At 59.6% G+C, this 13,195-nt stretch overlaps 1 protein-coding gene across 2 annotated transcripts; it reads right to left on the bottom strand.

The window, feature by feature from the left end:
- Positions 1–859: 859 nt before the first annotated feature.
- On the bottom strand, positions 860–12,902 carry ifrd2 (interferon-related developmental regulator 2). 2 transcript variants are annotated; one of them, XM_088637052.1, is made up of 13 exons: positions 12,383–12,902; positions 10,693–10,755; positions 7,097–7,213; positions 6,643–6,727; positions 6,286–6,410; positions 5,655–5,812; positions 5,354–5,407; positions 4,644–4,822; positions 3,988–4,096; positions 3,199–3,333; positions 2,705–2,833; positions 2,477–2,569; positions 860–2,072 (listed from the first exon to the last, which is right to left on the bottom strand). In XM_088637052.1, the coding sequence occupies exons 1-13, from the start codon at positions 12,423–12,425 to the stop codon at positions 1,992–1,994; spliced, it is 1,371 nt and encodes a 456-aa protein (XP_088493178.1). In that variant the 5' UTR covers positions 12,426–12,902; the 3' UTR covers positions 860–1,991. The 2 variants fall into 2 exon arrangements, with proteins under 2 accessions (XP_088493178.1, XP_088493179.1); XM_088637053.1 differs by lacking the exon at positions 10,693–10,755.
- Between the last annotated feature and the right edge of the window lie 293 nt (positions 12,903–13,195).

Raw genomic sequence — 13,195 nt, 5'->3', positions numbered from 1 at the left:
CCAGCTCTCAGTGGGGAGGAGAGCAGAGTGATGAAGCCAGTTCAGAGAGGGGGATTATTAGGAGGCCATGACTGGAAATGGCCAGGGGGAGAATTTGGCCAGGACACTGGGGTAACACCCCTACTCTTTTCAAGAGATGCCCTGGGATTTCGAATGACCACAGAGAGTTAGGACCTCTGTTTTATGTGCCTTTTTACAGTACAGTATCCCCGTCTCTATACTGGTGCATTAGGACCCACACAGACTGCAGGGTGAGCGCCCCCTGCTGGCCCCACTAACACCACTTCCAGCGGCAACCCTAGTTTTTCCAGGTCTCCCATCCAGGTACCGGCCAGGCTGGAGTTGCAGGGCGATGTGGCTGCCGGCCCTCGCGAGTCAGTTTGGTGGTCCCAGCTCTGGTCCCGTCGTTGACATCATCGGTCTTCGCTACAACTGTCTCCTGCTGTTTGGTCAACGAAGCTCGAGTGGAAGGAAAAAGCATGCAGGCGTGGGATTCCAGTGCCTGGATGGGAAACTCCCCGATTTCTCCCGCTCTGCAGGACCGGCTCACAAAGCAGAAGACGGACAGGCCCCTCTCCTCAGGCGCCAGGCCTCGGCCCCCTCCTGCAGCGGCGCGCTCCCCACCACACAGCGCCCGAGAACAGTCCACTGGGGAATTTCCCCACTCGGACAGTTTATTGGGGGTTTTGTTTTGCCTGCACAGTCCAGACTCCTCCCAGCAACCGGGGGGGGGGGCGACGCCGGACCTGCACGCGACGCCCCAGCAGCGAAGAGGGGGAACCTTACCGCCCGACAACGAGCCGCAGAACCGCGGCCGCACAGCCGGTTCTCTTGTTTTGTTTTAAGGCAAAAACCACGGTGCATTTTCCAAGTTTTATTTTCTAGAATTATACAGCTCACAATCAGCAAATTTTGCATTTTTTTTACCCTCTGGGTAACACTTCACTGCTACCCCGTATTCAATAGTTAAGGACTATCATTTTCAAGACAATCTTGTGCTGTTCTCACACGTGTGCAGGACCTGGCACAAGCTGCGCTGCTGGCAGTGCCTGAGCACCCAGATCACCCTGTGAACAGGCTACACGCTTCTAGCTCACAGTCTAAATAAAGTATTACTCTGTTCCCTTTCCTGATGCAAGAATATTTCATTTCTGAAATAAAAAATGCTTAAAAATATATTTTTTTAAATCCTTAGTTTTAACTTGAACGGCGCGTCAAATGAAAGACACGCCGGTAAAGGTTAGTGTATCTGCACAGATCCGAAACGCCGATGGGCCCCGGGCTGGAGATGCTCACGACACCTCGAGCCGGGCCAATCGGATCCGGTCTGCGGCTGGACTTGGGAGGGGACCAGCCCCCTGATGGCTGGATTCATTGCCCTCACTGCAACTTCCTGAGCTGGATGCGGAAAAACCGCGGAACGCAGCACGGAGCGGACTGGAGGGGCCTCAACGCTGAACACCCCTGCTCGAAGGGGGACAAAGATCCTACCCGCAAGTGTCCGGCCTCGTGCAGCACGGACACCCCTGCGCTTCCTGTAATTTCTGCATGGATTATGAAAAGACAGCATACAAAATTGACATAGAAAAACTACAAAAATCTTCCATTTGCAACCCCGCTCCCCTTTCCCTACCGAACTACAAAGTCAGTGTAAACATTTTTTTTTCTAAAAAAAAAAAGGAACACTTGCTGTTCGTCCGAGCTCAATAAATTAGAAACTAAAATCTCTTCGTCTGCGGTATCTGAAGATCTTACGCGAGTAGGAACGTGCCGTTCTCCTCCTTGACTTCCTTGATTTGCAGTATTATTTATTTTAATTGGTGTTAAATAAAACTTTAATAAGAAGGATCCCTAACGCGCGCGCGCACACACACACACACACACACACTCTTCTTCTGCAAGGTCTATGTGAGGTCTTGGATTGGCAGCAGCAATCAAGTGAGGAGGAGGAGGAGGAAGGTGGCTAGCGCTGACCCAGCACACTGCACCCCCTACATGACATCCGCCCGCTTGTCTCGAACCTTGTTCCTCTGTTTCGTCCGGGCCTTGAAGGCAGCCGCGTTGAAGAGATGCTGGAAGACAAATGGCACCGATTTTAATTTATTCTGCCCCCTTAAAAAAAAAAAACAACCAACCAAACAAACATCTCTGCTGCCTCTCCGGATGGGGACTCCTGCCGGGAAAAGCCGACGGGACTCAGGTGGGGATTCGGCCGTTTACAGTGCCGGGAGAGCAGGAGCCAGCTGGGTCAAGGAGCTGTGCTGCCGCAGGGACTCGAACCCGCGACCCTCCCACTGCTGCTACAGCGCCGCCCCCTGAAGCCTCGAGACTCGTAAATATACTGTTAGACAGAAACCGAAACGGGGCGCCTCCCTCAGGCTGGGATCAGGACGCGCCTCGGAACCGGTTCCGGGCCCGGAGCGGGCCGGGCCGGGAGCCCAGGGCAGGATAGAGGGCAGGCGGGCGGCACCCTGACCTTCTCGAAACGGGAGATCCTGTTGGCCTTGACGGAGCTGTCCAGCACCAGCGCGGGGCCCAGCTCGAAGACGTCCCTCAGCAGCTGGTTCCACTGCAGACACAGGAGAGCAGGACAGGGTGGTCAGCGCCCTTGGGCCCCGGCTACGCCTCTCCCCCCTCCACCACCGCGCCGTCCCACCACGGGAGCTGAAGACGCCCCCGTGCCCCGCGCAGTACGCCTCCTCACCTGCAGGTGGTGCCGCACTCCCGAGCCCAGCACCTCTTTGAAGGCATCGTAGGTCCTCCGGCGCATCCAGCAGTCGATGTAAAGACTTTCGACGCCAAAGCGGATCTTCTCCTCCGGGAAATCCTCGCTCTGGGGGGACGAGAGAGACAGCGGGAGGCAGGGTTACCAGCCTGCCCAGCGTAACGTCGCCATGGTCACGCATCTCCCCGGAGCCCCCCCCCATCAGTCTCCATGGTAACCGCATCGCACCGCTTTCCCACGGTGAGTGGGCTGTATCAAGTAGGCGAACCATGCATACATCTCGGACATAAAAAAAAACAACTTAAGAAGCACTCTTCGACGGCCGTCACATAAGATCCGAATTTCAGAACATCCCCGTTAAGACTGCCTCACTCTGCGAGGAAGGCGTTCACATCCTTTCTGGGGCCGCAGCCCAGAGCGACGACCTCAACGACGGGGAACGCGACAGGGAGAGGGGCCGGCGACGCGCTCACCTCGATGTAGTGCAGCACCTCCCTGAAGATGGACCTCTGCTTGCGCCGGTCACTCTTAGCGCGGTGCTTGTGGCTGTCGGTCGCCAGGTCCTTCAGCTGCCCGCAGAGGGCGGCGGCGTCCTCGTACAGGAAGTCCTGCCAACGGGGACACAGGGGCCGTCACCCACCCAGAACGCCCGCGGGGCTCCAGTCGAGGAGCGGTCTCGGGTTGTTTTAACAGATTCCGTCCCTCGGGGGGAGGGGGAATCATTCAAGCACTTTTTTTTTTGCAGAACAAATTTTGAATCGCCAGTTTTATTTTGCTTTCACTCCGCACAACGCAAGCCTCTCTCAAGCCGATCTCATCGCTGCGCGCTGCAGAGCTCGTGTCTTCACGCCGGGCCTACCAGGGACTGGACTTCTAACCGATTATAACGGAGCAAAAAAAAAAACGACAACTGAAATCCTTCACATATCAGAACGTCCCAAGCAACAGGAGCTCCTCACTGCTCACCGAGACAGGAGAACACTGATTTTCTGGTTGTTCCCAAACACCAGCATCTAGGATTCCGTTCCCAAATTTCCCCTTTTAATCCGTAGAAAAACTCCAGAAACGAAACGTTGCATATCATCACGATGGAAGCCCGATCTTATCTCAAAGGTGTATACCTTCTGCAATTTCCCTCACGGGATCAATAAAGTATCTATCTATCCATACACACACCTTTTGTTTTTACTGTCGCACAGCGCTCTGCGATGCTCTGGCGTGAAGGGTGCCCTGCGAAAGAAAAACCCACACCTGACCCTTACCTCATCGAATTCTCGCCCCAGTTCGAACAGCAAGGCGATGGTCTCTCCGGCCACGATCCGGAAGTGGACGTCGTTGCTGGCCAAACAGGCCTGCAGTTTGGGCAAGTGCCTGCGCGCAACACAGAGAGAGAAACAGGGTGAGAAACGGAGTACGAGAAACTCGCGGGACTTTTCACAATCTTACTGAACCGTCGCAAAAAACATTAGTTTGAAGAAATGCCGCGGCCCTCCCTCTATCGCATCTCTTTCCCCCAGAGACGGCGAGTCACACTAGACGTTCTGACGCGTCAGTTAGGCGCTTCGATGCCTGGAAACATGCTTCTAGGACAGAGTGATCAGAAGGTAGAGAGACGAGGAGGAAAAGCAGCGGGAGAAAAATGAGCATCAGGATCCTTCAGGTTGCTCCTCCCCTCCTTGAGGAAACACGACCGCAGAAATATTGCGATCCAGCGGGAGAGAGGGCGAGAGATTCAAATATCCAGGACCACACCGAAGAAGCCGCCTCTGGTTAGAAAGCGATCGTTTCATATACTGTGCAGCAGAAGGAAATTTCAACTCTGTGCTTTCGCGATGAGTCCTGGGCACACAGGCCATGGCGGACTGGCTTGAAGGTGGACAGGAAGGTCAGATCGCGGCACCCAGACCCCACTACTCACAGCTCCAGGAGGGCATGCAGGCGGGAGGCTGGGCACAGCGTGACGAGCAGCGCCCAGGCCTGCAGGGCGGCGCAGTGGAGCCCCAGGGTGCCCGGCTTGTGGGAAGGAAGGGCTCCATCGCGACCCGGGTACGAGCTGCTGAACACGCTCTCCAGGTGGCCCAAAGACTTCCACAGGTCCTGGAGGAGAGACAGAGGACCACGCCCACAACTCAACATGGAGCCATTCCAAGCGGCTGGAAATATGGGCTTGCATTTGCTCTAAATGCTTTTATATCTTTGGACGACAAAACGGGTCACTCTTAGCTCTTTTTTTTTTCTCTCCATTTTGCTCAAGTTCAAGATTTAATCCATATTTTCACACCCGGCAAAAATTTTGAGATCGCGTCACGTGTCACAGGAGAAAGTCTTGAATCTGCATAGGGAGAATAAGGCCATGTGCTACTCTGACACGCCCACCAATAACGCTCTCTGAGCTCCACGGACCCCCGGCAGGAGAGTGAGCACCAAATGAGGAGGTACCAAGCCTCCAACTGACATCAAGCCACAACACCACAGCCTGACTAGAGCCATGAGCCAGGCACAGCAGGTCAGGTCGGGGCCTGTCCTCGGAGGAAAGCGTCCTGACTGGTCGAGAAACTTGAAACCACTTTTCTAATCCCAGACACGACTCCCACCCGGATTTCCAGAACGCAAGCTGGTCGTCATTACCTCCACGTTATCAGCAGCAGACACGTAGCAACACATCCCCAGGGCCACCGCGCACTGGTCAGGGAGAGGGAGAGACAGAGACAGAGACAGAGAGCCTGGTTAACAGAAAGCCGGCCTCCTCACCAGCAAACGCACAAAGCAGTCTCAACGGGGTCTCAACGCAGAAGCCACTCAGGATTGCCGGTTACGATGCTCAGATTTTGAAAGCGGTCAAGCCAGGACACAGCCGGCAACGTGAAAGGGAGGAGTGGACGGACAGGTGCAAAGGGACACGGGTCTCCTCCGGAGGGGCTGTACTCACACTCCGCCTGGCCGTCGTGCTGGCGCAGTCGTCGCTGAGGACGGTGCTGAGGGCGGGGCAGAGCGTCGCGAACCCCTCCTCCCCCTTGGAGCCCCCCCCCAGCTGCACACACAGCAGAGCGCACACCGTGGCCGCCGCGGCCTGCTCTTCGCCACTCCCTGCGGGGGGCGACAGAGGGCAAGAGTATGAGACCTGTGTAGCTACTTCCTGCTGCCTAGTGCCTTCCTCTCCGCGCTCATCATCACTCATCATCCATCACTTGGTTCCTGTCCCTCGCGCCGACCTCTGACCCCCACCCACTTCCAAACCTCCGACGCCCCCCGTCCCCTCACCTCAACCTCCGACCCCTCACCTCAACCTCCGACCTCTGACCTCCCACCTCAACCTCTGACCTCTGTCCCCTCACATCAACCTCTGACCTCCGACCCCTCACCTCTGACCTCCGACCCCTCACCTCTGACCTCCGACCCCTCACCTCTGACCTCAGACCCCTCACCTCTGACCTCAGACCCCTCACCTCTGACCTCCGACCTCCGACCCCTCGCCTCAACATCCGACCCCCCATCCCCTCACCCCAACCCCCACCCCCCAGCAACCTTCGACCTCTCACCCCCGACCCCCCTCCCCTCACCCTTGCGCAGGCTCCTCTCCAGGCAGTCGGCCAGGGTCAGCGTGCGCTCCAGCAGGAACTCGTACAGCAGCCGCGTCGAGAAGCCCAGCCGGAGGCTCTCCAGGGCGGCCAGCCGCGTCTTCGTGCTGCGGGGGACGGGAAGAGGGGAGAACGCATGGCTCAGGACTGCGGCTCGGCACGGGGCCGGTGTCTCTGCTCCGTGGGGGGGGGGGGGGGGGAGGAGGAGGGGCGCACGACGAAGAAGCAGAGAGAGAGCGACGCAGAGAACAAGCAGGAGACGAGCACCCGGCGGCCCGCCCTTCCGCACGAGCGGAGGAGAGGGTCCGCTCAGCCGGGCCGAGGAGGTGGGGCGCCTACCTCTTGTCCATGAGATCGTCGATGCACTGCTTCAGCTTGTCTTCGGTCTCCTCCTGAGCTGCCTGCTCGTCCACCGGCTCGCTGACTGCAACACACACACAAACACGCGCGCTCGAGTCAGCTTTAAACCCGCGAGAACCCACCAGCACCGGTTCCGAAAGGATGCAGGCCCGTAGGGCCGGACAGTCTCCCCCGGTTACGAACTTCCAGACCTGAGCCGAGCTGAGGAGGCAGGGGAGCGCGAGGCGGTAAGGGTCAGGGCTCCGGGCCTCGGCCCGATGGCCCCAGCAGGACACCCAGCTGCACTCGAGGTCAGCGCAGCGGCCAGATCCGGCAGTCATGCGACCGCGAGGCGGAGGGCCCGCGGCCCACTGCTCCGGGACCGGACTGCAGCGCGGGCGCCCGTCTCCTGCGGCAGGTCGTCTCCCGGCGCCCCCCCCACCCCCCCACTCACCCGTGCCCTCCTCCAGGACGGAGGCGCTCTCGCTGGCGCTGCTGCAGTGGCTGAGAGCCTCGCTGGCCACGTCGTCATCGCTGGCGCCCGAGTCCGCCCTCCCGCCGTTGCGCGCCCCTGCAGGAGGGAGAGAGGGAGGAAGTGATCACAATGATCACGATGATCACGATGATCACGACCAGCCGTCCGTGACTACCTGCGAGTACTCAAGGCCTAAATCGAGGGCCAACGGGGGGGCTGGAGAACCAAGGTAACCAAAATCTGCAAAGAACTCGCCCTCTCAGTTAAAAAAAAAAAACCCGGTATCTAATCTTTCGCCAGAAAGACGAATTCCCAGAGAGGCCTAGGGCACCTCTCTCCCTCCCGAGCCTCACAGCAACGGGGCTGGCTGGCTCCCTGGTTCCCCGACTCGCACCCGGGCCCCACACCCAGGAGCACCGAGGGACCGGAGCGTTCCGGATCTGAACCCCCCCTGACTGTGACGTTTCGCCAAATGAAGGATGAAGTACCGCTCGGAGCGCGGAGAGAGAGAGAGAGAGAGAGGGAGACGGGCGCGGAGAGCCGGAGTCCTCTCCGACACCTCCGCGGGGAAGAGAGGGTTTTTCCCCGGAGACGTCCCAGCCTCAGCAGAACTCAAAGGCCCCGGAGAAGGGGGGACAGGACCACGTGAACCAACACCGCTGGTTACTAATAACTGGGGACAGACTTCCCAGAGACGCAGGCACTCCCCACACGCGCCGAGCCAGTCCTGACCGTCCCGGGTCAACTCTCACCCGACACACGCAGCTCCTCCACCTCTCACGACCCGGGGTGGGGGGGTTCCTGGTCCAGCCCAGCCTGGCCCGGCCCAGAAAGCTCCCAGCGTACTGCCATCTCCCCGCTGGCTGATTCAGGAAGTGTGTCCCGGTTTGGCTTTCCTTGGTAGGCACTGCGCCACTCCCATGAGAATCCCGTGGCATCTCATCCATTCGGGATTCGGGGAAAGACCTGGTGCCGGCCCACGGGCTCAGGGGGCAGCAGGAGGCCGGGAGAAGAGCAGCAGGCCCGAACTGTCCAGGACACCCCAGCACAGCGCAGCCCCCAGACCTGAGCTCTCCAGCCCCTCCCCAGTCAAGCCGGGAAGGGGCTCAGCTCGGGAGAGAGGAGAAAGAGAACCAGTGAGACCCGCCTCTCCGTCTCTCTCTCCTCCCTCTTCAGCCCTGCAACAGCTGTTCAGAGTTCAGGTCCAGAGGAGCAAGCCAGCCTGCTGCATTCTCACGTTATCTAATCAAAAACACACAAAGTACCCAACAAAACAGATAACACCAGGTTTCTGGACCAAGCAAGGCTAGGCACGGCTTGATTCTTAATTCCAGCTGCTGTCTGCCTCTGCTCCAGGCCCTGTACTCGTTCACACACCAACGGCACAGGGCAGTCCTCCTGGCAGCTCAGGGGACACACACACCAAGGGCACAGGGCAGTGCTCCTGACAGCTCAGGGGACACACACACCAACGGGACAGGGCAGTGCTCCCGACAGCTCAGGGGACACACACACCAACGGGACAGGGCAGTGCTCCTGACAGCTCAGGGGACACACACACCAAGGGCACAGGGCAGTCCTCCTGACAGCTCAGGGGACACACACACCAAGGGCACAGGGCAGTCCTCCTGACAGCTCAGGGGACACACACACCAACGGGACAGGGCAGAGCTCCTGACAGCTCAGGGGACACACACACCAAGGGCACAGGGCAGTGCTCCTGACAGCTCAGGGGACACACACACCAAGGGCACAGGGCAGTGCTCCCGACAGCTCAGGGGACACACACACCAACGGAACAGGGCAGTGCTCCCGACAGCTCAGGGGACACACACACCAAGGGCACAGGGCAGTCCTCCTGACAGCTCAGGGGACACACACACCAAGGGCACAGGGCAGTCCTCCTGACAGCTCAGGGGACACACACACCAAGGGCACAGGGCAGTGCTCCTGACAGCTCAGGGGACACACACACCAAGGGCACAGGGCAGTGCTCCTGACAGCTCAGGGGACACACACACCAAGGGCACAGGGCAGTGCTCCTGACAGCTCAGAGGACACACACACCAAGGGCACAGGGCAGAGCTCCTGACAGCTCAGAGGACACACACACCAAGGGCACAGGGCAGAGCTCCTGACAGCTCAGGGGACACACACACCAAGGGCACAGGGCAGAGCTCCTGACAGCTCAGAGGACACACACACCAAGGGCACAGGGCAGTGCTCCTGACAGCTCAGGGGACACACACACCAAGGGCACAGGGCAGTGCTCCTGACAGCTCACAGGACACACACACCAAGGGCACAGGGCAGAGCTCCTGACAGCTCAGAGGACACACACACCAAGGGCACAGGGCAGTGCTCCTGACAGCTCAGGGGACACACACACCAAGGGCACAGGGCAGTGCTCCTGACAGCTCAGAGGACACACACACCAAGGGCACAGGGCAGTGCTCCTGACAGCTCAGGGGACACACACACCAAGGGCACAGGGCAGTCCTCCTGACAGCTCAGGGGACACACACACCAAGGGCACAGGGCAGTGCTCCTGACAGCTCAGGGGACACACACACCAAGGGCACAGGGCAGTGCTCCTGACAGCTCAGGGGACACACACACCAAGGGCACAGGGCAGTGCTCCTGACAGCTCAGGGGACACACACACCAAGGGCACAGGGCAGTGCTCCTGACAGCTCAGAGGACACACACACCAAGGGCACAGGGCAGTCCTCCTGACAGCTCAGGGGACACACACACCAAGGGCACAGGGCAGTCCTCCTGACAGCTCAGGGGACACACACACCAAGGGCACAGGGCAGTGCTCCTGACAGCTCAGGGGACACACACACCAAGGGCACAGGGCAGTGCTCCTGACAGCTCACAGGACACACACACCAAGGGCACAGGGCAGTCCTCCTGACAGCTCACAGGACACACACACCAAGGGCACAGGGCAGTGCTCCTGACAGCTCAGGGGACACACACACCAAGGGCACAGGGCAGTCCTCCTGACAGCTCACAGGACACACACACCAAGGGCACAGGGCAGTGCTCCTGACAGCTCAGGGGACACACACACCAAGGGCACAGGGCAGTGCTCCTGACCGAAACACCCGGCTCCGGCTTCAAGACTCCCAGCGGGCTGTCGTGGACGTTTCAAGAAAAACCACACGAGCGAGACCCAGTCCCAGGGCACCGCCATCACCGCCGCCGCCCCCAGGGGGGCAGCGATGACCAGCTGCGAGGTCAAGCAGGTGATCGGGACTTTCTGGGCAAAACCACAGTGGGGGGGCGGGGGGCAGTCACCACGAAATGAGGAAGAGCTCTAAAACGAAAGTGCTGCGGGGGGGCCACACCGGCACATGAGCAGGAGCACAGGAGGATGAGGGCAGCCAGCCAGCAGGCAGGATGGGATGGAGGGCTGTGCCTGTGGATGGGGATGGGGATAGGGACAGGGACAGCGCGGGGATGAGAGGAGAACGGGATCGGGAATGGGATCGGGCCAGCGGCAGCAGGAGCCATGCAGGTGGGACAAGGAGGAGGAGGAGGAGAGGAAGAGGAAGGTCCACAGTTACCTTTGCAGGGCAGCTCGGCCTTGGCGGACAGCTGTAGCTGGAGGAGCTCCTGCCTCAGAGAGCCTGCGGCCGCGGCAGAGACACCGGGAAGGAAAACACCGTTAACAGGGGTTCGAGGGGGGGGGGGTGGGGGGCATTTATATTGGCATCATACAAGCCGTTCGTTCATCGCTCTAGGCTGAAACGTGACCCACTGTCCACTTCAAAGACCTTATGGTCGTCTCTGCCTGGGGCTCACCAGAACAACTGAGGAGATACAGGACGAGGGGGGGGGCGGGGGTGAGGGAAGGGGCGTTTTCAAAGGATCCTGCTTTTCGGATCAAACTGAATCCATATCCTCAAGTTTAAACGGGAAACTCGGATGACCGCGGCGAGACCGCCCCTGCTGAAACGGCGCAACGCGTAGGCAGGAAGCTGCGTTTGTGTGGCAAAGGGAGGCGGCTACCCTTTAGCAATAGCACGCACAGCTGTTCCATGACGGACGGGACATCCCGGCCCGCAGCTGTCACAACACTGCGCGGCCACGTGAGGGGCGGGGCCGCGGCGGAGGGGGCGGGGCACGGCAGAGGGGGCGGGGCACGGCAGAGGGGGCGGGGCACGGCAGAGGGGGCGGGTTACCCAAGCCACTCCCCCACACCACCAACCCTTTTAAAGCACCCCTTACAACAACAAACACAAGCCTGGAAAAGTTACAAACGGTGCGCGACGACTTCCGATCTTCCAGATTTTTTCGCACACTCGTTTCAGTGAGTCTCCCTGTTAGTACGGCACTACGCCTATGAGCAAGGTCTATTCCATGCTGGAAAAAAAAGGGAGAAAGAAAACACAACGTTTCGGCCGCGAAGCCTTCTTCGGATGCGAGGACTCGGCAGGGAATAAACCTTTACTTGTCCCTTTGCAGCCTACGCAGGCTGACGCAGCTCCCCACCTGAACTACTACGCCTGTGATACGCATTACAGGAGCAGAGCACTGAACTAACATCAAACCTCGCACAAGTGTTGCATCACGAACATATAACATACATCACTTCCCCCCACGTCCGATCCCAAACAAGAAGGCGGAACGAAATCCTGCCCCAACTTGGGCTTTAAGACACTAAGGCTCACTCGGTTGGTTTCAGGAGGCTACTTTAGCGAAGACAGGAGTGGACATCTCACACGCAGCTGACCGCAGCCCGAAAACCGTCAACTGGAAACGTGACGTGACCTTGCGCCCTCCTGGACCCGTGACGTCACGCACCCCGGCACCTCGCGGCTCCCGGATCCGGCCGGCTCGCACGCCCGCACGCGCCCTCGGACCGCAGCGACACGGTCGCCACGCGGTGACCCCCCCACCCCCGGCAGCTGGGTCTCCCGGCCAGCTTGCCTTGGCGCTGCGTCTTAAAGTCCTCAAGCATTTCAAAAGTCCACCATCGCCTCCTTACGACCCCGACAACCCTACCCCCCCGCCCTGCTGGGGTAAATCCCTTTTGCGACCCGCACATGCTGCCCGGTAGCTCCACAAGGAGCTGCTCAGCCACTACCTGCAGGCGACGCCCGCCGCAGACCAGCCAGCAGCGATACAACACGCCACCCGCACGCTTCACCCCCGGGGGGTCGGCTGTCGTGCGGGAGACCACGACCTCTGCACGCCTCGTACGGACCCCCAGCTCCCCGCCGCCGCCGGACTCTCCCCCCCCCCCCAACTTACCCCGGCTCACCGCCGAACGCTTCCCTCGCTTGTTCCTCGGCATGTCGCCCGGCGGCTCTCGGCTTGCCTGAACTCCAACCCGGCCTCCGGGCTGGGCTGGGCTGGGCTGTGCTGGAGAGGCGCGACTCGCAGCTCAGGGGGCAATTCAAACCCTTTTCCAACCCCACCCCTCAAAAAAAAATACCACGCCGACCGCCTGGCTGCTGCTGCTGCCGCCTCGATCAGACACAGCTCTCCCCTTCCCGTCTGGGATCCCGATCCACACGTTTCAACTCCCCCCCAAAAAAAACACACAGGGGTAAGACGTGCTTTCTTCTCCCGCCGGTTTCTCGGCTCTATTATCTGTGATTGTCCCCGGGCAGTCTATACCGGATCCCTGGTTGCGAGGGCAAGTATTTTTCGGAGCGTTTCGGACGGAGTATCGTGCACGCCGCTGCTCCAAGATCCACCATCTTCCCCCCGGTAGCGACTCCACACACCCCGGCTCGCTCGCTTCACAGAGCGCCGCGGCCGGCGGGGGCTCCTGGGAAGTGTAGTCGCGAAGAACTGGCAAGTTGGGAGGGGGGCTAGAAAAACTACAACTCCCACCACCCACGCAGGAGAGAGGAAGGAGTGCGACCCGGGAACTGTAGTCTTTCAGTCACACGCAACGAAACTCCTGTACATGGTCCCCGTTTTAGTCCACAAGCGTGGAGGGGGGAGGTGGAGAGAAACTTCACGGGGCATTTCCACGGTGGAATATACCTCCCTGTTGTGTATTTTTCCTGCGTGCTGTGCTGTGTATCTTCGTTAACCAGAAGGGACCCCAAGACT

The sequence above is a fragment of the Lepisosteus platostomus genome, chromosome 6, assembly GCF_059453375.1.
Source record: "Lepisosteus platostomus isolate fLepPlt1 chromosome 6, fLepPlt1.hap1, whole genome shotgun sequence".
Lineage (NCBI taxonomy): Eukaryota > Metazoa > Chordata > Actinopteri > Semionotiformes > Lepisosteidae > Lepisosteus > Lepisosteus platostomus.
Note: the sequence above shows the minus strand (reverse complement) of the source record. Positions and strands in the feature narration are given on the sequence as shown.